The following is a 22,237-nucleotide window of genomic DNA, read 5'->3' as shown; positions in this document are numbered from 1 at the left end:
GTCCCACTTGCCTACTCAGTAGGCTGCTTTCTACTCCTCGTTGATTACGAGTGGCAGGCTCAACACCATTACCTGGGAGGAGCTTGTGCCAATGGTCTTGGACCAGAAGGAGAACCCTCCTCACAGCGGCGGTTCGGAGGCCTTAACTGGCCAACGGTCGAAAGGCCGGAATAACAATAAGGGCAAGGGAAAGGCTTCACCGGAGAAGTCTTCTGAGAAGAAGCCTGACTCAGAACGAGAGAAGCTGAAGGCCGAAAGATCCTGCAATGATTGTGGCGAGAAAGGCCACTATTGGAGGAAGTGTCCTAAGCGGGCAGGGAAGAGTGCTGATTCCTCAGCCTCAGCTGCAAAGACTCCTGCATTTATGCACTTAGAGATGGACTCCGACGCTTCATCGTCTTCAAGCGAGGAGGCAGTTGGCTTCACCGCGAAGGATACCCGGGAATGGATTCTTGACAGCGGTGCTTCCAGGCATATGACTCCGTCCTGTGACTTCTTTTTGGATCTGAAACGGCAGTCAGGTCGCATCTTTATTGGCAACAACTCCACTATTTCGATACATAGTGAGGACCGAATGGAGATTATTCTCGACGGCAAGGGGGGCAAGCATGCTTCCCGTGTTCTTTATGTCCCTGCTCTGGGTTTTCATCTTCTGTCAGTGCATTAAGTATGCAAGACTGGCTTTCAGGTGGAATTTGAGGAGCATTCAGTTGCTCTACGGGACCGTGAGACTGGCCAGGTTGTTTGGGAAGGCGGTGTGGAGAATGGTATCTACAAGCTCTCTGCACTCTCCTCGTTGACAGGTTCTCAGGTCGGAGATTTGTGGCACTTTCGTTTTGGCCACTTAAATGTGGATGCATTGCGGCGAGCTTTCCGAGACCAGATGATGGTTGGCTTGCCAGATGTTGGCAGTAGGCAAGAACGTTGCAGTTCTTGCATACGTGGTAAGCAGCACAAGGAATCCTTTCCGAAGCAGGCTTCCAGCCGGGCTTCGAAACCATTGGAGTTGATTCACACTGCCCACTTCCGTCAAGGAAGCCCTTTTCCAGGATACTTGGAGGAAAGCCATGCAGGTGGAACTTGATGCCATCGAGAAGAACAACACATGGGAGTTGGTACCGAGGCCGTCAAAACGGTCAGTCATTGGTATCAAATGGGTCTTTAAGACCAAATATGCGTCTGATGGGTCGGTGGACAAACACAAAGCCAGACTTGTGGCTAAAGGTTATGCTCAGCGGCCAGGCATCGACTACGAGGATACCTTTGCACCGACAGCATGGATGACCACGATTCGGACCGTTCTCGCCCTTGCTTCTTCTCAGAGGTGGCTCGTGTATCAAATGGATGTAAAATCTACGTTCCTTAATGGTGACCTGCAAGAGGAGGTGTATGTTGAGCAACCTCCAGGCTTTGTTGTTCCAGGATCAGAAGGGATGGTTTACAAGTTGCGTAAGACCTTGTATGGTCTTAAGCAGGCTCCCAGGGCTTCGAATCAAAAGATTGATTCCTTCTTTGTTCGGACTGGATTTCAGAGATCGGTTGCAGATCCTAACCTGTATCTCTTTCGAGAACGCGGCATGGTCACGATTATCATCCTTTATGTGGATGATCTCATTCTCACCAGCAGTCATGTGGAGCACATTGGAGTGACGAAGGCTACCTTGTCAAAGGAGTTTGAGATGACTGACTTAGGCTTACTCCACTTCTTTTTGGGATTGGAGATCTGGCAGACCTAGAGGGGTTTTTTCGTCTCTCAGTAGCGGTATGTTCATGAGTTGCTTGAGGCCTTTGGGATGGAGAACTGCAAGCCTATTACTTCGCCGATGGACCCGAATACAAAGTTAACCGTTACTGATCCTTGTGAGCCAGTTGATGCCTCGCAGTACCGGAAGTTGGTTGGTTCATTGATTTGGTTGTTGCTGAACACCAGATTGGACTTGAGCTTCTCCGTGGCGCTGTTGAGCTCTTTTATGCAGACGCCATTGAAGTCTCATTGGGACACAGGATTGCGGATCTTGCGGTATCTACAGAGTACGAAGGATCAAGGACTCTTTTACACAGGAGGGGATGGAGTCAGACTCTAAGGTTGGAGTGACTCAGATTGGGGAGGAGATCCAGACACGAGGAGATCTACTTCAGGACACAGTTTTACCCTCGGCTCAAGAGCAGTTTCTTGGAGCAGCAAGAGGCAGCCAACTATTGCCCTCTCTTCGACAGAGGCAGAGTACCGGGCTCCTTGTGGTGCTGCTTGTGAGGTTGTGTGGCTGCGGAGGCTGCTAGGCGAGATTGGGTTTCCACAGAAGGAGCCCACAGTCATCTAGTGCGATAACCAGAGTTGTATAGCTATTGCTCGGAACCCGGTCTTCCATGCCCGGACCAAGCACTTAGCACATAGAGATACAGTATCACTTTGTACGTGAGAAGATCTTGGCTGGTGACATCTTGCTACTTTATTGTTCGACGGAGGACAATGCGGCGGACCTCTTCACGAAGTCTCTACCTCACGCTACGCTCAGGCAGCACTCCAGCTCCCTTGGGTTGATTTCACAGCCAGGAGCTGAGAGGGGGTGTTAGAAGTCATCTCCTGTCTATTTTTATACACCAGGGCCTCTGTTGTGGGTGTGCCCGCCCTGTATAGGTGTTTTATCATTTTTCTTCACTCCCTGTATTTTCTCCCCATTTTTCCATGGTGTGGATGGATGCCAGATGATTGGCAGGAGCCCATGATGGCTGGCCGACTGCCTATTCTGCAGTCATGGAGGTGCTGATGCTGGCCGACCTCTTTTACACAGTCGTGGAGATATTCTATGCTGGCCGACCTGTTTTACTCAGTCGTGGAGACATCTGCTGCTGGCCGACTGCGTTATGCAGTCGTGGAGAGCTTCATGCGTTGGCCGACTGCATCCATGGGGCATATAAATAGGCCCCATGCTCCTCACCATTGTATCATTCAGTTTTGTGCGGGATCTTGTGTATAGAGAAGAGTTTACACGCCTATTTCTCTGTGTCTCTTGTGCTATCTATTTTCTGCACTCTACTTGCTCTTGTGAACCCAAGTTTGGTTATCATTTCCGCTGCATATTTTGACATTTATATTACGCACTCTTATGAGTGTATATAAGTGACCTTCTCATGTTACTTCACTTGTATTTCACTCATTCTTATCAATCTACTTTGAGTGTTGTACTTCCATCGATCTCTCCTTGCTTGTTGCATCTATATGTGTGTTGCTACTTTGATCTCCACTCCAACAATTGGTATCAAAGCAAGTTCTCACCCCCTTATCTTTTCCTGGAGTTTCTCTTTTGATTGTCTCAGATTGAACTATCCTCTTGGGTGAAGAAGGTATACCCTTTAGTGTGAAGCTAACTATGTTAACAAAGTTTTTGCACGTTTCAGAGCATTTTGATTCTCTTGGCTCTCACCCCCTTATCTTCTCTTGGAGTTTCTCTTTTGATTGTCTCAGATTAAACTATCCTCTTGGGTGAAGAAGGTATACCCTTTAGTGTGAAGCTAACTATGTTAACAAAGTTTTTGCGCGTTTCAGAGCATTTTGGACGTGTTTCAAGGCTCATTCGCATAATGTAAGGTTTCCACAAAAAGCATCCCAACGAAATGTCGGTTCGAACTATTTTTGTTCGATTCTGGGTATTCTTCACAAAAAAAATAATATTTGGTATGCAGACAAGGTCATCCTCATCTTCGAGCTCATCTTCAACAACTTCAACAACATCGTCAACATTATCATCAATTTTTCTGCATTCTTGCCAAGTATTGTTTCCACACTCTACAATTTGCAATGTTTTACTGTATAGGTTTCCTTCGTCATCAATGATCTACTGAGAACATATCGGTTGCATTCATTAGGCATTGACAATACCTGCAAGTAGTTGGGATATTTACATTCTATGTTAGAGATTAGTTATTTAAAGGTTGAATGGCAGGTAGTGATGTACATGAGATGCTTTCCGATGAGGGTAAGCTTCATGGGACCAACTACCCATTGTGGTCCTATATAATGCGCCCTGTATTTGTCACCAAAAGGCTTTGGAATGTTGTTATTGACATTGAGACACGCCCTGTCTTGCCAGCAGCACAACATAGTACAAGTACTTTGGATAGTGATATGAGTTCTAATGTAGCTATCGTATCCACCTCCCCACCTCCCAACAGAACAAGCCAAGTGGGATAGCAAGGATACACATGCATTAGTAGCGCTTTCAATGAAAAGCATCATTATTCTTCATATTCCCTCATGTAAAACTGTGAAGCATGCTTGGGATGCACTTGTTGCGATCTTTCATGGAGAAGGCACGTTGCATGGTTAAAGGCCAAGATTTTCCTCATGTGTTTTAGTTAGACACAGTTATGTGCTTATGTGCTAAATAGATGCCCCACCAAGGCCACGCAAACAATTACCCCTCATGAAGCTTGGAATGACAAGAAGCCCTCTATGGCTCATTTGCGTGTTTTTGATTGTCTTGCTTATGCTCTTGTGCTTGAACAGCAACAACGCAATAAGTTGGATGATAAGGCGGTAAAATGTATTTTTGTGGGATATAGCTCAGAAGGCAAAGGATATAGGCTCTTACCATCCCACCAAAAGCGGATTTTGATAAGTAGAGATATTGTCTTTGTTGAGAATTCAGTTCAACCCATGCCTTTATGCAAAAAACAACAAAATGTATACTCACATGACATCTTTGATACACTCCTACCTTTGTACAATGCCAAGTAGCCTGCAACATGCGGAAGCTTGATCGGTAGAATCGATAACTTCAATGGACAAAATTCAGCAATCTTTCACGAGACGAAGATAACACACAAGATAGAGAGACAAGTGCAAAAATATAGAGAGAGGGAGGACACAATATTGGGTCCCGAATACCCTCTGTAGAGCCCCCACCACAAATGGTGTATTTGCTTTATAAGAATGATGCAAATCTGTAAACAATATTCTGGTTCTTGACCTTTCACCTTCACCTTGGCTGAGAGCTTTCTCCTTGGTTGTCTTGGCACTTGGAAGACTTCTTCCCTTTGTGAATGCTAAGATAAACAAATAAATATCATGCCTATGCTATTTATAGCCTCTACTTATGCTGGTCTGTTTTCTCATACAGGGATCGGCCTGTTTTTAAACCTCCCGCGACCTGTTGTCCATACATTTAATGATGTGTTTGTTCACACACTTGCTGGCCACCTTTTTGCTGTTGTCAACTGCTGCCTGGGACTGCGCTGGCCTGCCCATGCTGTCAGCTTGCTTGGATATTGGTTGACAGGCTGACCAAGGCCTGTGGGCTGGCCGACTTGGCCCATAGCCCATCTAGGTCTCGTCGTCTTACTGCCCAAGCCTCGCAGACAACAAGCCCTTAGCAATAACGGCCAGTGGGCTTGGGCATCTTGGCCCCCTTGGGTGGCCTGAAGCCTACCCAGTCTCCTAGTCCAGGGATCTCAATCCCTTCCTGAGGTAAGGCTGCCCCCTTCTCCTACCTACAATCTACATGCATCTACACAGACGCCTGGTACCAGCTAAACACCCAAAACGCCTCACATCATTCCAAAGGGAGACTCGCAATAGGGATGGGCACTGCTTCATGTGCAAGACAATGCACACCTGACCAAGTGTAACATGCAACGGAATTATGCGTAGATGTAGAATCCTATCACACAAAGTCTTGAAGGTAGGACAGGGTTAGGGTTAGGGTTTACAGAAAGCAAATAGGCGTGGAAAACCAAGCAGAAGGAGTGAACACGACTGCTGTACTATTCAATGATAGAAAAAGTGAAGTACAAGCCACATGATAGTGACCCCTAAAGGATAAGTGTTCACATGACCGGCCATAAATGTGCCGGGTGGACCAAAACACTTATAAACTGCATATAAGTGAAAATGAACTAAACTGGGGAAAAAACCTCCACTAACTGAAGTAAAAAGTGCCCCAGTAACCTACTGATGATCACTAGCACTCCTCTGGGTGCATACACAGCATAAAACCCAACAAACCCCCCTGGAGTGATATGTGATCACTGTACATCATCCACCAAAAGGAAACAAATTCAAAGCATTGCGGAATGCTTCAAATTTCGGACGTGGTAATGCCTTAGTGAAGATGTCTGCCACATTCTGATCTGTAGGACAGTAGATCAGACTGATATCTCCTACCTGGAGTCTCTCCCGAACAAAATGATAGTGAATCTCAATGTGTTTCGTGCGAGCATGAAACACAGGATTCCTGGCCACAGCAATGGCACTCTGACTATCAGTATAGATAGGTGTAGGCTCCTCCACTGAAATATCCATATCAGTCATAAGACGACGCAGCCAAACACACTCAACAGTAGTAGTGTAGGCTGCTCTGTACTCTGCCTCACAAGATGAAGTGGCCACTGTGGTCTGTTTCTTGCTTAGCCAAGAAATGCATGAAGCGCCAAGGAAGAAACAATTCCCACTAGTGGAATGTCTGGTATCAAAATCACCAGCCCAATCTGAATCACTGTAAGCATGTAACTGCATGTCACCCCCTTCAGGATAAAGCAAACCAAGAGACGAGGTACCCTGCAAATAACGGAATACACGCTTCACAGCTTGCCAATGTGACAACCGTGGGCTGTGCATGAATCTGCTCAACTGAGAGACTGCATACTGAATATCTGGCCTTGTATTACACAAGTATATGAGGCACCCAACAGCCTGAGCATATGTAGTGGCATCAAAGGAAACACTGTCATCTTGTAGTGACAGTTTCATCCCAGGCTCCATAGGAGTACTAATAGGCTTGCAATCCTGAAATTTAAACTTCTCCAGAAGTTTAGCAACATAACGTGATTGCAACAACCCAATGCCTCTGTTATCCTGCACAAACTGTATGCCCAAATAGTAATGTACAAGGCCCAAGTCAGACATGTCAAATGTCTGTTGCAGTATTTCTTTAAATGCTGCAATTTTGTCATCATTTGATCCCATGAGCAAGAGATCATCCACATAAAGACTGATGACCAGCAGATCTGTCTCTTCTTTCTTCACATACAAAGTGGTCTCTGATGGACTGTTCACAAATCCCTGAGTGAGTAGAAAAGCATCTATTTTTGCATACCAAGCTCGTGGAGCTTGTTTCAAACCATACAAGGCCTTTTTCAGCCTGCATACTTTCCCCTCATGACCATGTTCTGCAAATCCCATGGGCTGAAATACATAAACTTCCTCCTCGAGGTCCCCATGTAGGAATGCAGTCTTTATGTCCAACTGGTGAACAACCCAACCACGATGTGCAGCCAATGCAATGACACACCTAAGTGTCGACATACGGGATGTAGGAGCAAATGACACACCTAAGTGTCGACATACGGGATGTAGGAGCAAATGTCTCCTCATAATCAATGCCCTTTTTCTGTGCATAGCCCTTTGCAACTAGACGGGCTTTGTACCTGTCAATGGATCCATCTGCATGTCTTTTCAACTTATAGACCCATTTAGTACCAATGGCTTTCTTGCCTTTGGGCAGATCAACCAAATCCCATGTTTGATTCTTTTTAATAGAATCAATCTCATCCTGCATGGCTTTGTTCCAATGCACATTATCTCGTGCATCCACAAATGAATCAGGCTCATCATCATCCTGTAAACTGGCTGCCATAACCAGATTCAAATCCATGATGTGTGCATGCTCATTGGTCCTTGTCTCCCTACGAGTACGACCAGCAAGAGGACCTTCTAAATGGCTGTCCTGTAATGTCCTCAAATACCATCTAGGTATATGTCTGACCTGTGGTGCCTGCTATCCCATATTTGGTTCAGCTTCTGGCTCATTTGGCTGCTGAATTTCTGCACCACCTACATCATTTGCTGGCTGTCCAGTACCCTCATGAGTTGGATCACCAACTGTGGAATGAAACTCCATGGGTAGTAGACCTTCAAACACATCATTTTCAGCCTGATTTGCCTCATAACCAGCCATGGATAATTCTGATTTTTCATCAAAAATCACATCCCGACTGATAAATATCTTCCTGGATAGTGGGTCATATAACCTGTAGCCCTTGCTCTCACGGCTATACCCAACAAAAATGCATTTTGTGGCTTTATCATCAAGCTTCCTCCTCAACTCTTTGGGTATGTGTGCATATGCGAGACACCCAAAGATACGAAAATGTGATACAGAAGGCTTGCGGCCATGCCAAGCCTCAAAAGGAGTAATAGAAACCAATGCCTTTGTGGGACATCGATTCAAAATATGACAAGCACACATTACTGCTTCCACCCAAAAGATATGTGGTAGTCTTTTTGCCTTTAGCATACATCTGGCCATCTCCATGAGTGACCGATTTTTCCTTTCTGCAACCCCATTCTGCTGTGGAGTGTAAGGAGTAGTATACTGATGTTTTATACCTCTACTCCCAAGAAAGGAATTCAGCACATGTGACATATATTCCCCCCCTCGGTCAGAACGGAGAGTCTTCACCTTGCATCCTGACTCTGTCTCAGCAAGTGCTACAAAGGCCAAAAATGCATCATATACCTGTGATTTCTGTGTCAAAGGATAGACCCAGCATATACGTGAGAAGTCATCAATAAATGTTGCAAAATAAAAGCAACCACCTAATGACTTCGTCTGAGGGGACCACAAAGATCACTGTGTATAAGTTGCAACTTTGCAGTTGCTCTTAGAGCCTGATCACGTGGGAAGGAAAACCTGTGCATTTTTCCCAAAATACATCCTTCACAAATGTGATCTAGAGGCTTCTCCATAAGAGGTAGATCTGTAAACATATTATGTCGCTGCATAAGCATAAGACTGCCAAAATTTACATGCCCCATGCGAGCATGCCATAACTCCGCATCAACCATAGCTGGAGTAAGAGTGAATGCATGATAAGCAAACTGATCCACTGGCTGAAATGCATCCAATTCATAAAGTCCATGACATAATGTACCAGTAAGCATCAAGGTCAAGGCATTTGCTTTGTCTCTGACCATGCATTTATCATCATCAAAGTGGACTTGCATTCCACAATGTGCTAAAGAAGAAATGGACAACAAATTCTTCTTTATCCCTGGTACATATAAGGCATCTGTAAGGCGGAGAATGGAGCCATCAATGGCTGTAAGCTGAATCTCCCCAATGCCACACACTGGATATGAAGCATTGTTGGCACATTGAACAGTTTTGCCAACAGGGGCAGGGCCAACATGACTAAACAAATCCCTGCGAGATGTGATATGCTTTGAGACACCACTATCAAAATACCAAGTACATGCATGCTCTGTCAAACTGAGTGCCTGTGAAGACCAAGAGGCATCATAGCTGCATGTAAAAAAACAGTAATCCCTGTCCTCAACAAAAGAAGCAGTCTCTGGAGGAGCTTTAGGAGCATCATTAACAGACATCCCAGCTTCCTTTGCCTTCTCTTTGGCAATCCTCTTCCTACATTCCGTGATGTAGTGACCTGGCTTCTTACAGTAATGACATTTGCCCTTCTTCTTGGGCTGTCCATCACTTTTCTTGGTATCCTGTGAAGAACCACCATCACCTGAATTTTGATTTGCACTCTTTGGCTGAGATTTTCCTTTCCCCTTTTGACCTGTAGTAAATGCTTGTTCAGCATTTGTGTTCATATTCATATTCTTCCTCATTTGCTCCTCTTGTAGTAAGAGAGCAACAAGTTCCTGATACTTGAGGGGTTCAACAGCATTCCTCATGCTGAGGTTCAAAGAGGTATGGAAAGCCAAGTAAGATCTTGGCAAAGAGTGCAAGATGGTGGACACAAGCTGTGTCTCAGGAATAATCTCATCCACATTGATGAGTTGCTCTCTCAAATCCTGCAGCTTGTTTAAATGGCTAGACATATCATCTCCTTCATTCATTTTCTGATTTTCCAGCTCTCTTTTCAAAAATGAGATCCTAGCCTCATTACGAGCAGCATACATCTGCTCCAAAGTCACCCATGCATTCTGTGAAGAGCCAGCTGAACGAATATGAGGTATAATGGACCTCTGAACTGACAATGCAATGAGTGACAATGCTTGTGCATCCCTGGCATCCCATGTCTTTTGAGCATTTGTTCTCTGAACAGGCAATGGCTGTCCTGGAGCCTGTACCTGTTGTCCTCGTCCACGAGCACCCCCTTGAGGAGGAGTCTCTGGAGCCAATGGACCTGGACGTGGTTCATCACCACTAACAAAATCCCAAAGACCTTTTGCCACAAGCACATTTTTCAGCATAAAACTCCACAAGGAGTAGTTCGTGCCATCCAATTTGTCTTCCTTAGACAAATATGTGAATACATCACTTTGCTGTTGATTTGCCATTATGCTTTACGCACAATGTTGTACCTGTTTACCAAAAAACCCAATAGCAAAAACCCTGATAACAACTGTACTCCACTGAATACAGTTCACCCAAATCTGCCTGCACTCTCAATCCTCTGAATGTGCAGCTTAATGCACCAATGACTGAGTAGAGCAGCAAATGGCGTACACAAGGCCAAAATGCCCCAAAAATGCCCAAATTTACTGCACCCAAACTGTGCAAAAATCTGTATATTTTCTTGCTAGAAAATCTGCCTGTTGTGCCTGTATATTTTCCTTGATAGAAAAACTGCTTGTTGTGCCTGTGTATTTTTCACAGAGAAAAATAAGAATGCCCAAAATTCAAAACCTGTAATGCTTACCAGCTGAGATATGAGTTGATTGTTGTACTCGTAGACTGTTGTACTGTGCAGGTACTTTACGAAACCAGTCCTCTGTAAGCAAGCAGGTACAGTCCGGATACTGAGGCGTCCACAGTACTGTGCAGGTACAGTCTGCGGTGAAGGCTTGTTGCTGCGCAGGTGACAGACGGCGCTGTCTGGGGCTGCAGGCAGCGCTTGCAGGTGGCGCACAGGTCGGGCTGAAGGCGACGTGAAGGTTACTCGTAGTAACTGTAGGCGATGTGTTACAGGTGGCGCATAGATACACGGTCTGAAGGCGGCGCACTGTACACGACTGAAAAGGAAATTAGTAGTACTTGTAGGCGGCGTACTATGGTACCCGACTGAAGGCGACTGATTACGGGCAGCACGCGTAAAGATTAACTGACGGCGCACAGGTGAAGGTGACTTCGATTGAATGTACGGGCTGGTACAGCTGTACGGGCTGCAGCAACACAAAGCTTCAATGCTTTGCTGAAGTCGGCGCAGGCAGTGTACGTATGATGTACGGGTAGTGCTGAGCGCAGGCAGTGTACAGCAATGGGCAAAGGCCAAACTTCAATGGCTCTGATACCAATTGAAGGCAGGACAGGGTTAGGGTTAGGGTTTACAGAAAGCAAATAGGCGTGGAAAACCAAGCAGAAGGAGTGAACACGACTGCTGTACTATTCAATGATAGAAAAAGTGAAGTACAAGCCACATGATAGTGACCCCTAAAGGATAAGTGTTCACATGACCGGCCATAAATGTGCCGGGTGGACCAAAACACTTATAAACTGCATATAAGTGAAAATGAACTAAACTGGGGGAAAAAACCTCCACTAACTGAAGTAAAAAGTGCCCCAGTAACCTACTGATGATCACTAGCACTCCTCTGGGTGCATACACAGCATAAAACCCAACAAGTCTCACACCACCTTCTCTATCGCACAATACCCAATGAAGAGCCCCCTCCCATTGCTAAGCGTATTTTCTTTATTACTTTGAAGAGAATGACTGACTTTGGCTGTAGATAAGCCAAACACAAGACCTTCAGAAGACCAAGAGTCGGGCTGACTGTACACTGTTGTAGAAGCACCAATGATGTCCAATCTCGAAGCCAATGCACTCTTCCAAGGGGCTATAGGAAGGCTGCAAACTGTGGCTGAGAAAGAGGCTGAATTGGGACTGTTCTAGGCTGTGAATATGCAAGGAGAATGATTGAATATGTTGCGTTTACCTTCACCCAGGAAGATGGAGAAAATGATGAACTATATGAATGCAGAAATCTGTTGTAGGGCTGAGAAATGCAGATGGACTGAAGCACTTCTTCCTTATGCTGATGATAATGCATTCTGTTGAAGGCTGGATGCTTGTATGTTGCAAAACGATGATGCTTGATGTGCTGAATACTGAATCAATGATGAATGAATGATGGAAACAATCGCATGCTATTTATATGGAGGCAAGTGGCTGGTTGGCTGGCTACAGAGCTGGCCGATTGTTGATACACAACTTATTCAAGATGATAGTGATGATTTTAATGCTAAATAAGCTAGCCGACTTGGCAATCAATGCTGCCGACTGGATGATAAATATGGATAAATGGTATAATGCTTATTCAAGGCTTATGCAAGGGTTCACATGCACATGAGATGAATGCTATGCAAATGCAGAATGCTTTCTAATGCAAACCCTAATGCTTCTACTGACTTCTACATGCATGAATGATTCTCTTCAAGTGGGTTAAGGGAGTTGACTGACTGACTGACACACTAAGGCTAAGGAATGACCTACGTAACTTGTGCCTGACATGTCCCGAACTGGGGATTACAATGGGACACGGAAAACAACAATATCGTATCCTGAAGGGTCCTACTGATGTGCAATGATGCACTCATGAGATGAGCCATCTTGTCGCCATACACTACAGTGTAGAGTGCATGCGACATTCCCTCCTGCTTAGCTTGGTGGCAGGTTCATGGCTTCCAAGTAGTCCCCCAATAACTGGGGGTACTCTTGAAAGAATTCTTCGTCTAGCTAAACTCCTTCATAGGTAGCTCGATCTCGGAACTTCGTGTAGAATTGACGGAGTCTTCGACCGGAACCATGCTTCCAACTATGAAGGAGGATCTCCTCAAGCTCAATGACTTCTGCTTCGTCAACCACATTTGGCTACTGTTTATCTCAAACATCAAAAACTTCTGGTCCAACATATGGTTTTAGGCAAGAAACACGGAAAACATCATGCATCGTCGAACTGTTAGGTAACTTTAACTTCATGGTGTCACAAAACTAGACATTTCCCAGTATGAAAGGGGTTTGGTGGACTCCAAGACGTCTAAATATTTGGAAAGTATAAGCTTTGGAAATGGGAGATTATCCTGGGATACAAAGGACCACACTCCTAAAATCTATGAGGGTTACTATTTTTGTCCTAACTCCGATGGAAATTTTATTCGCATCATTACATCGGGAATTGAGCAAATACCAAGAGTTGGCACAGTGCCTACGACGACAGAATGTCTACCAATTGGGATATTTTTTAGAGAGAGAGTTTATGGAAGGACCCATCTCTTAGATTGGAACATGTGGCAAGAAAGTGAACCAAAGTGAGACAAGTGGCCTGACACTCCTAAAATCTATGAGGGTTACTATTTTTGTCCTGACTCTGATGGAAATTTTAACATCGGGAATTGAGTAGATACCAAGAGTTCGCACAATGCCTCTACGACAGAATGTCTACCAATTGGGATATTTTTTAGAGAGTTTATGGAAGGACCCATCTCTTAGATTGGGACATGTGGCAAGAAAGTGAACCAAAGTGAGACAAGTGGCCTGACACTTGTTAGAAAGTGAATCAAAGTGAGACAAGTGGCCTCACACTTGTCACTTCAGATTTTGTCTGGCTCTCCACTTGTCATCATAGCATAGTCACAGGGGACGCAGGGGATGGGACCTTGGGACGCAGGGGATGGGACCTTGGGACGCGAGGACGCCGTTCCAGGACATGACAACAACGGGGACGGACGAAGGCGTCCTTCACAAGGACAGGGGGACGAGGACAGCTACGACCCGGGACACGGGGGCGGAGGGGGGAGGGGGGGCTCTGTGGAGGACGGCAAAAAGCTGTTGCACTCTCCAATGGTCAGTTTTGTGACCGTTTTTCTGACCGTTTGGGGATGCAGTCTCCTCTTGCCTTGGCCCTTGCCGTTGCCTCTCTCTCTTAACTATCTATATAAGTCTCTTGAGTCTTTGCTCATTCCGAATCAAAGGTAACTCCCCTTCCTCTACCTCCGGCCGTGGAACCCCAACAACAATGAAATCAACAAGGTCATAAGACTCTAGAACAGATCAAGGTTGGATCAAAACGTACGTACGGATCCAATCCGTACCGTACGGGGATCCGTACATACGGATCGATCCGTACGCGTTTTTTTTTTTTTGGCTTTGCTTTGCTTTGCTTGGCTTGCTTGCAATAAATGTTTCGCCTGGATAAACGTTTTTTTTTGGGTTTCGCCTGCGGTAGTGTCTGGACTCCGTACGGTGCACACCTTCCGATAAGGGCCTCTACAGTCTCTCTCTCTCTCTCTCTCTCTCTCTCTCTCTCTCTCTCTCTCTCTCTCTCTCTCTCTCTCTCTCTCTCTCCGTCGCTACTGTCGCCGCCGCCTTCCTTTTGCTTCGCCTCCTTCCCGACGCCTCGCCACCCTTGCTCATCTTCTGTGTTCGCCTGGTCTCAGCCCCTTTTCGCCACCCCCCCAAGGCAGCAACATAACTCTCTCTCTCTCTCTCTCTCTCTCTCTCTCTCTCTCTCTCTCTCTCTCTCTCTCTCTCTCTCTCTCAGCTGAGCTGAGCTGAGCTGAGCTGCCCACTAAATATTATGCATTGCATGATTGCTGAATCCTGATTGAAATTGTATGGCATTGTGCACTGAATTTGTCAGAGCAATCATGCATTGACTTGTGATTCTAATTTCTCACTTTTGAATTAGTAGGTTTTTGACCTTGTTGTGTCTCTATTTCGAAAGTTTTATATGTCAATGTGGACATGGACTGAAATACCGTGTAGGTGGCTGAAATTTTTGAGATTTTATGTATTTTTACCAATGGTACGTATTTTTACGTACCTTAAAATTTTTTTCCGTACCAAGCAACGTACAGTACGTACAGATCCGTACAGTACATAACCTTGGAACAGATTCCATCATTACCTTCCAGATGCTATAGTTATACCCGTACAACTGACGGTCCACTAGGAACGTGGGGAGTGTCGAGATCTTCACATGCTTCTCAGCCATCTCAAGTGAATCTGCCATTGTGGGGATGTAACTGAAAAGGGTGGGTGGGTGGGTGAGTGGGTGGGAAAAAAGAAGAACTTAAACCTACAAGTGGCTATCCAGCAAATCAGCCCGCCTTCCTCTTGCTTCTTCTCTTCCCGAGCAGTCCAAAACAGTCCACCAATCAACAACACAACAGTCCCCCTCTTGCTCACACAATTCCCAAGATCTATCAAGAGCCTAGGGCTCTAATACCATGTCAGAATATGCAGCGGAGATGATGACAAAATCTGAGAACACGAGCAAGTGCACTGCAGAAAAAATACAGCAATGGAGAAGGAGAGAGAGAGAGAGAGAGAGAGAGAGAGAGAGAGAGGCGTGTAACTCTGCTCTATATACACAAGAAAATCCCGAATCTATGATACAAAACAATGTGGGGGCTAGGGGCCATTTGTCAAAATACGCAGCGGAAATGATGACCAGATCTGGAAACACAAGAGCAAAAACGCATGCAGAAAAATACAGCACAAGAGAGAGAGAGATGTAGGCGTGTAACTCTGCTCTATATACTCAAGAAAATCCCGAATCTATGATACAAAACAATGTATGATACAAAACAATGTGGGGGCTAGGGGCCATTTGTCAGAACACGCAGCGGAGATGATGACCAGATCTGGGAACACGAGCAAAAACGCATGCAGAAAAATACAGCACAAGAGAGAGAGAGATGTAGGCGTGTAACTCTGCTCTATATACACAAGAAAATCCCGGGTATGATACACTAGTGGCAAGGGGGTTGGGGGCCTATTTATATTCCCCCATATGAGCAGTCGGCCTGCTGAAAAAGGCACTCCACGACTGCATCAAGTCGGCCAGCAACATGCAGCCAGTCGGCCAGCACTGAGGGTCCACGACATAGTAGCGACACGTTTCAAAAAACGCGTTTGAAACGTTTTGGAAACGTTTCAAACCTTTCCCAGAAGTTTGAAACGCGTTTCAAACTTTCCCATCTTGGCATGTGAAAAATCAATACCATATATGATATTTATATGCCAGAATATATGGGATCATTGATAGCATTGATAAAATGATAATATGTTGAATATATGCATGCTTGTATGATGTATCAAGATTTAGTAATAAGTATGTACTATCATCTATGCATAAGGGGCCCATGGCCCATGGGATAGCAAATGCCAAATATGCCAAGGCAGTCATCCATGTTCAAACTTCAAACTCAAAGTTTCAAACTTCAATCCTAGATAAAAACAATGCAAGAAAGAAATGAGCCATGGTGTATGCTGAATATGTACAAACTACAAAGTTCAAATGCCAAACTTTAACTTCAAAGGTTGCAGGCTGCAGCCTGCAGGTTTCAATCATGATTCATGAATCAACAATCATAGATAATACTAAATAGACAAATCACATGACACAGAGTCTCAATGGTAAATGCTCATCATAAGTAAGCTCAAGAGTCAATAGTAAATAGTCAAACACAATCCGTGTCACATGTGACACACAGTACATAGTACAAAATAAAGTAGAAAATAGAATTAGGAGTCAGGACTCAGGAGTCATCCTCCTCAGACGGAGACAACGACTCCTCCTCATGGTCATCTCCATCCTCTGATGTCTCTGACTCTGTGCCGGAAGAAGACTCTGCCTCAGCTCCATAAATCTCAGGTTCTGTAGCCGTAGCACTTGTAGAAGCGCCATCTCTAGATGCATGCACTCGTGTGATACGAGCTGGTGCCATCAACTCCTCGTAAAGCATAGCATAGATGTCACGCTCCTCCTGAGGAATATCCGGTACATCCTTCACCAACTCTATGTCAATCTTGTCGACATTCACTTGGCGCGGCTCGATTGGATTGCCTTGTTGCTCAATTAGACGGAGGTTGCAATGACAATAAACCAACCGTTCTAATTGAGCACTGCTCAATTTGTTCCTCTTCTTTGTGTGGAAGAGAGCCCATGTGCTCCAGTTCCTCTCACAAGGCCCAGAGCTGCAATCTTGTGAGAGGACTCGCAATGCAAGGCAGTCAAGCACTGTTCGGCTCCATCTCTCTCTCTCTCTACGTGTGCGTGTGTGTTGCTTCCGCAAGGCCATTCTTGACCTGGTATCAGAGCTTAGGCTCTAGGGTCCTTGGACAAGCGCATAGAGAGGTGGAGAAGACGAAGAGAAGAAGAGCAGGTGCTGTGTGAAGGAGGCAGAGAGCAAAGTCAGCGAGGCATTGGCAGCCATTGAATAGAGAGTTTCTTGCGGGCACGCGTTTCTTGCAGACGTTTGAATCAACTGCGTTTCTTGCGGGCAGCATTGGCAAGCAGGCGGCAAAGAAAAGGAAGCGCCTGGTGGCTTGGGTGGAGCAAGAAACTCAACAGCGAAGCAGCAGTGCTAGTAGCGTTGTAGGTCCCAAGCAAGACAGGCTGCATTTTTTGGCACCGGTAGAAAGAAGTCTGTGCACGGTAAGCAAGGCCAGCCCCGCAGTTCAACGTGGCACAGGGGTGCATTTGGTCTTCATCTGGCACAAGGCTGGCAGTAGCACGACTGTATAAAGCCAGTTCAAGGTAGCAAAGTACATAGCCCAAGGCTTGAGGAAACGCACAAAGCGAGCAGGCAGGGTAGACCTGCGTTTCTTGGCACGCGGCAGCACGTGGAGAAAGTGAGGCACCACGTCGGCATTGAAGCAAAGAAAGCGTTTTTTTTTTACGTGTAGTTCTATTTTTTCAAGGCCCCATGTTCCCACACACAAAGCTTCCGCAAGGGTTTTTGGTCCACAAAGTGCTCTTATTCAGGGCTTGTAAGACTGCCCTACATTATTGTTGCACCCATCATAAAACCACCGACTTCAACACTTGTTGCCTGGTAGATTTGCCCAAGCTGCGAAGTTTAATGGGACCGCCAAGGATGGATCAAGGGTTTGGGACTCAAGACATTGATATGGACAAGTGGATCTTGGTGAATTCACATGGCAATCGTCAAGATGCATTGGGCAACAATAGTTGGCATACCACTTTAGCATTGGCTATGAAGAGAAAAGGATATCTGTACCAGTGGACATGTGTACAACAAAGTTTCCGTGTTGTGGAGTTGGTTCCGAGACTCAGATCCGAGGACCATGACCATCACTCTTTGGCAGTTTCAAGTTTACAGAGGATAGTTTTCCTGATAATCAATTGGTTGACATCGAGGTTGCGAATGATTTCCATGCTAAAATCTCGTGGCAAGCCATTTGGACCAGGGTTCCCATTATCCAGGAGCAATGAGACTCTTTATCTCCTTCGGGCTATTGAAGCAGAGGGGGATTGGGAGGTGTCAGCTTCAACGTAACTATGGAGATACTCCCCTCACACGTTTCAGCCAGAGAGAGGCATGTGAGCGGGAAAGGGGGCTAATCAAAGCTCCCATCAGGTGTATTGGAACCGTGTGACGGAGTTCAAAGCACATGCATCTGGCGAGAAGAACGGCTTGACAACACTATGGACGTGCTTTTGTTTGCAGTTCATTATGGTAACATTATGGACGGGATGAGTTCCTAGTTCATTGTCAGAGAATTTTGGGCGTCATGTGTCGATAGTTCAATGTTCAGGAGATCTTTTGGACGTGTGTGTTCTCAGTTCAACGAATGGAGGATCATGGATGTGGAGTTGTCTGCAATTCATTATTCTATGTGGCAGCTGAAGCTCAAGATGGCATTCCTTGAGGAGACAGGTTGTTTGGTGCATTTTCCGAGGTGTATTCGGTATCCGGCTGGTACTGAGGTGTCCATGGTTGCATCTACGTCAACTTGGCTTGTTCATCTATGCCCACTATGAGCTACAGAGAGGGTGTTAAATTAATGTATCTCAAAGTGTGGTGGTGGTCGGCCATTTTCTACACGTGGATATATAAAGAGCATCTGCCCCCATTGTAAATTCAATCTTCATTGCTAATAATCAAGTCAAGCACTGTTCGGCTCCATCTCTCTCTCTCTACGTGTGCGTGTGTGTTGCTTCCGCAAGGCCATTCTTGACAGGTGTACCCAATTTCAGTCCAATAAGGCCGGAAGGCTTAGGATTAGGGGTATGCTACATCCACTACAAATTCCAGAGAACAAGTGACAAAGTACCTCTAAGGACTTTATAGTTGGCTTACCACGGATTGGTAGGGGGCATAATCTGGGTCATAGTGGACCGATTGATTGAGATGGCTAGGTTTATAGCTACTAGGTAAAATGTCAAGAGCCATGAATTGGCTCAGCCCTTTGTAGAGCAACTGAACAAACTCTATGGATTGCCATAGAAGATTGTCAATGATCGAGATCCCAAGTTCACCACACAATTTTGGCAATCGGTATTTTCCAAATTGGAGACACGCTCGAGTATACACATACAGGCCTCATCTGTTTTGGCTTGATGTTAACCCGTTATCTTTCAATAGAGATGCTTTATGAGTCCATTCCTCTCCTAATGATTGGTCATGCAACCAATCCTGCAAATTACAGCCAGAAAAACATCTGACTTGGTGGAAGGCATCAACATGAAAAAGAACAGTTGAGAGGATGAAGGAAAACTGCCACAAAGCTAGGAGCACCAGATAGCACTTCCAATGAAGCAAACTTAATACCAATGCCCTGCAGCTCCAGAGGAAGCATGGAGAAAAAGCTAGGAGCACCAGATAGCACTTCCAATGCCCTGCAGCTGCAGAGGAAGCATGGAGAAAAAGCTATTCACAGCAAGTCTTGCAGTGATACCATCTGTAAAAATTAATACCTTACCACTCTTTATTCAGTTAACAAATGCATGGGTAATTATTATCTTAGTGTAACTGCTCTGAATAACTGTTCTGTTTGGAAGGAGAATGCTAGCTTGAGATCATTTGAATTTCCCTGAAATCTTTAAATTTTCACTTGAATCAGGACCACCTTGTAGTGCAATACACTGAATAAACTCAAAGCACTGGAGTGTCAACCTTGCAGAAACACGAGTGGCTCAAAAACAGCAGAACGTGGCTTTCTTAGTTAGAAACAAACCTATACAATATTTGATGACCTCATACTTTGATGCCTCCAATTGCGTCTTCAAAGCATGTATTTCCTGCTTGTAACATAAAAAATGTTTGATTAAGATGATAAGGAAGACAAATCACATAAAACCAAAAAGGTGTGTGGGACCGTATAAGCCCTCACCTTGTTAAGTTTGTTTGTTAAATTGGAGGTCTCTGCATTTTGATTTGCCAGTTCCTCTCTCATTCTCCTGGAAGAAGGCAGGCCAACTACAACTCATAATAGATCTAGCAGTCCACTTCAAACTCCTAAAAACTTGGTTTTTTTTGTTTGATAAGCTGCGGTATTCCCTAAAAGCTGATACCTTACCCCCGTTCTAGGTTCAGGTCCAAGCGTTGGCCTGCTGACACTTTCTCCATCTCATACCTGTAGAAGTGTGGAATCTAGTGAATGCTACATGAAGTGAAGAAATTCAGAAAAAGTGAAAACCTAGCTCATGCATATCACAGGAAGGTAGGACCTAGTTCAACCTCATTTCACTACGTAATTTGTCGATATCAGTCCTTAGCTTTTCTGTCTCACGCTGTACAATTGAGATCCTTTTCTCCTGGATATAGCAAGCAAGTAAAACAAATAAAACTGCTAATCAGCTAATCACTTAATTGGACTCTCTTCAGTCATCTTATTTAGTTTCATATGTAACATCTGGAATCTCGGTGGAAGAATCGGTAACTTCAATGTTCAGAAATCAGCAATCGTTCACAATGAAGATAATGCACAACACAGAGAGAGATGTGCAGAGAGAGAGAGAGAGAGAGAGAGAGAGAGAGAGAGAGAGTTATATTAACGTCTACGAAAGACCCCAAGGGCCTATGAGACCAAAAGTAATACAATGGTACCATGGATATACTGAGCGAGAGAGAGAGAGAGAGAGAGAGAGAGAGAGAGGGAGGAAGAAGTGGACACAATATTGGGTCCCTCTGTAGGGCCCCCACCATGAATGCTGTATTTGCTTTATTAGAATGATGCAAATTCTGCAAATAAAATCTGGTTCTTAACCTACACTCTTCACCTTGGCTGTCCTAGCCCTTGGATTTGCAGCAACCCCTTGTGAATATTTGCTTTATTAGAATGATGCAAATTCTGCAAATAAAATCTGGTTCTTAACCTACACTCTTCACCTTGGCTGTCCTAGCCCTTGGATTTGCAGCAACCCCTTGTGAATAATGAGATGCTTTGACCATTTTTTGGGTGGGCTATTTATACCCCCTAAAATATGCTGGTCGGCTGGCTTTTCAGGGGTCGGCCTGCTGTACGACCTGGTCCAGTAGGTATTAAATGCCTTTTTGTCAATTGTTTCACACAAGGTGTCCTGGCTGGCCCTTCTGCCGTTCTTGCTGCTGGGCAGCCCCTGGGCACTGGCCGACTGGTTGCTGGGCAGGCTATCAGGCCTGGCCGCCTGGCTGGGCTGGCCTCTAGGGCCTGTCGGCCACCTGGCCAAGCCCGTTGGGCTGGCCGACAACCTGGCCAACCCTTCTATGGGCTGGTGGGCAAAGCCTAGGGCCTCCCTGGCCCTTCTTGGGTGGCCTAGGGCCTACCCAATTCCCACTCATGGTATGGGATTTGCATCCCTCTTCTAGGGTAGCCCTAAGGACTGACCCCCTTCTACATGCAACCTACATGCTTCTACAAATGCCTGGCAACTAGTTGCAAACCAACTACTCAGGACACCTAACATCATTCCAGAGGGAGACTCGTAGTACGGACTGGCACTGCTTCATGTGCAGGACAATGCACACCTGACCTTGGACTTTTATAGTGGAACCCTAGCTGACTCGTCCTGAATTGGGCTCACATGGGACCAATTTCCAGTCCAAGTCTTGCACCTTCTATTCAGATATGTCAACGTGGCATCCAAGTGCGGGATACATCTAGCATCCGCTTTTGCTTAACTCGACAGAAGCTACATAGCCTCCAAATAGTTCATCAATAAAGCCAGATAGTCTTTGAAGATGTCTTTGTCAAGCCAAACCGCTTCATGAGTACCTCGGTCTTGAAACTTCGTGAGGAATTGTCTTTGTCTTCGGCTTGAGCCATACTTGAAGCAGTGCAAAAGGATTTGTTCTCGAACTATCATCTCAGCTTCATCAACTATGTCTAGTTCCGCTTTGTCTTTAACTTCTGAAGGGATTGGACCTGCATATGAGTTTAGCCAATTGACATGGAACACATCGTGCATAGTCCAACTCGGAGGTAGTTTCAACTTCATTGAAACCTCGTTGTTGATCTTTCTCTGAATAGGAAAAAG

General features: G+C 45.3%; 1 protein-coding gene across 1 annotated transcript in view; it reads right to left on the bottom strand.

Moving 5' to 3' along the window:
* Nucleotides 1–22,237, bottom strand: part of LOC147635076 (protein FMP32, mitochondrial-like) — a 46,649-nt gene that overhangs the window by 2,514 nt on the left and 21,898 nt on the right. Inside the window, exons 4-7 of the mRNA XM_086804352.1 lie at nt 20,460–20,536; nt 20,299–20,355; nt 20,113–20,179; nt 19,957–20,020 (exon numbers count right to left, since the gene is read on the bottom strand). Of these exons, the coding sequence (XP_086660478.1) occupies nt 19,957–20,020; nt 20,113–20,179; nt 20,299–20,355; nt 20,460–20,536 (265 nt within the window). The remainder of the gene's footprint in view (nt 1–19,956; nt 20,021–20,112; nt 20,180–20,298; nt 20,356–20,459; nt 20,537–22,237) is intronic.

This window comes from Cibotium barometz, chromosome 10, assembly GCF_041138505.1.
Source record: "Cibotium barometz isolate CiBa-2024 chromosome 10, ASM4113850v1, whole genome shotgun sequence".
Lineage (NCBI taxonomy): Eukaryota > Viridiplantae > Streptophyta > Polypodiopsida > Cyatheales > Cibotiaceae > Cibotium > Cibotium barometz.
This window is presented reverse-complemented; position numbering and strand designations above follow the sequence as displayed.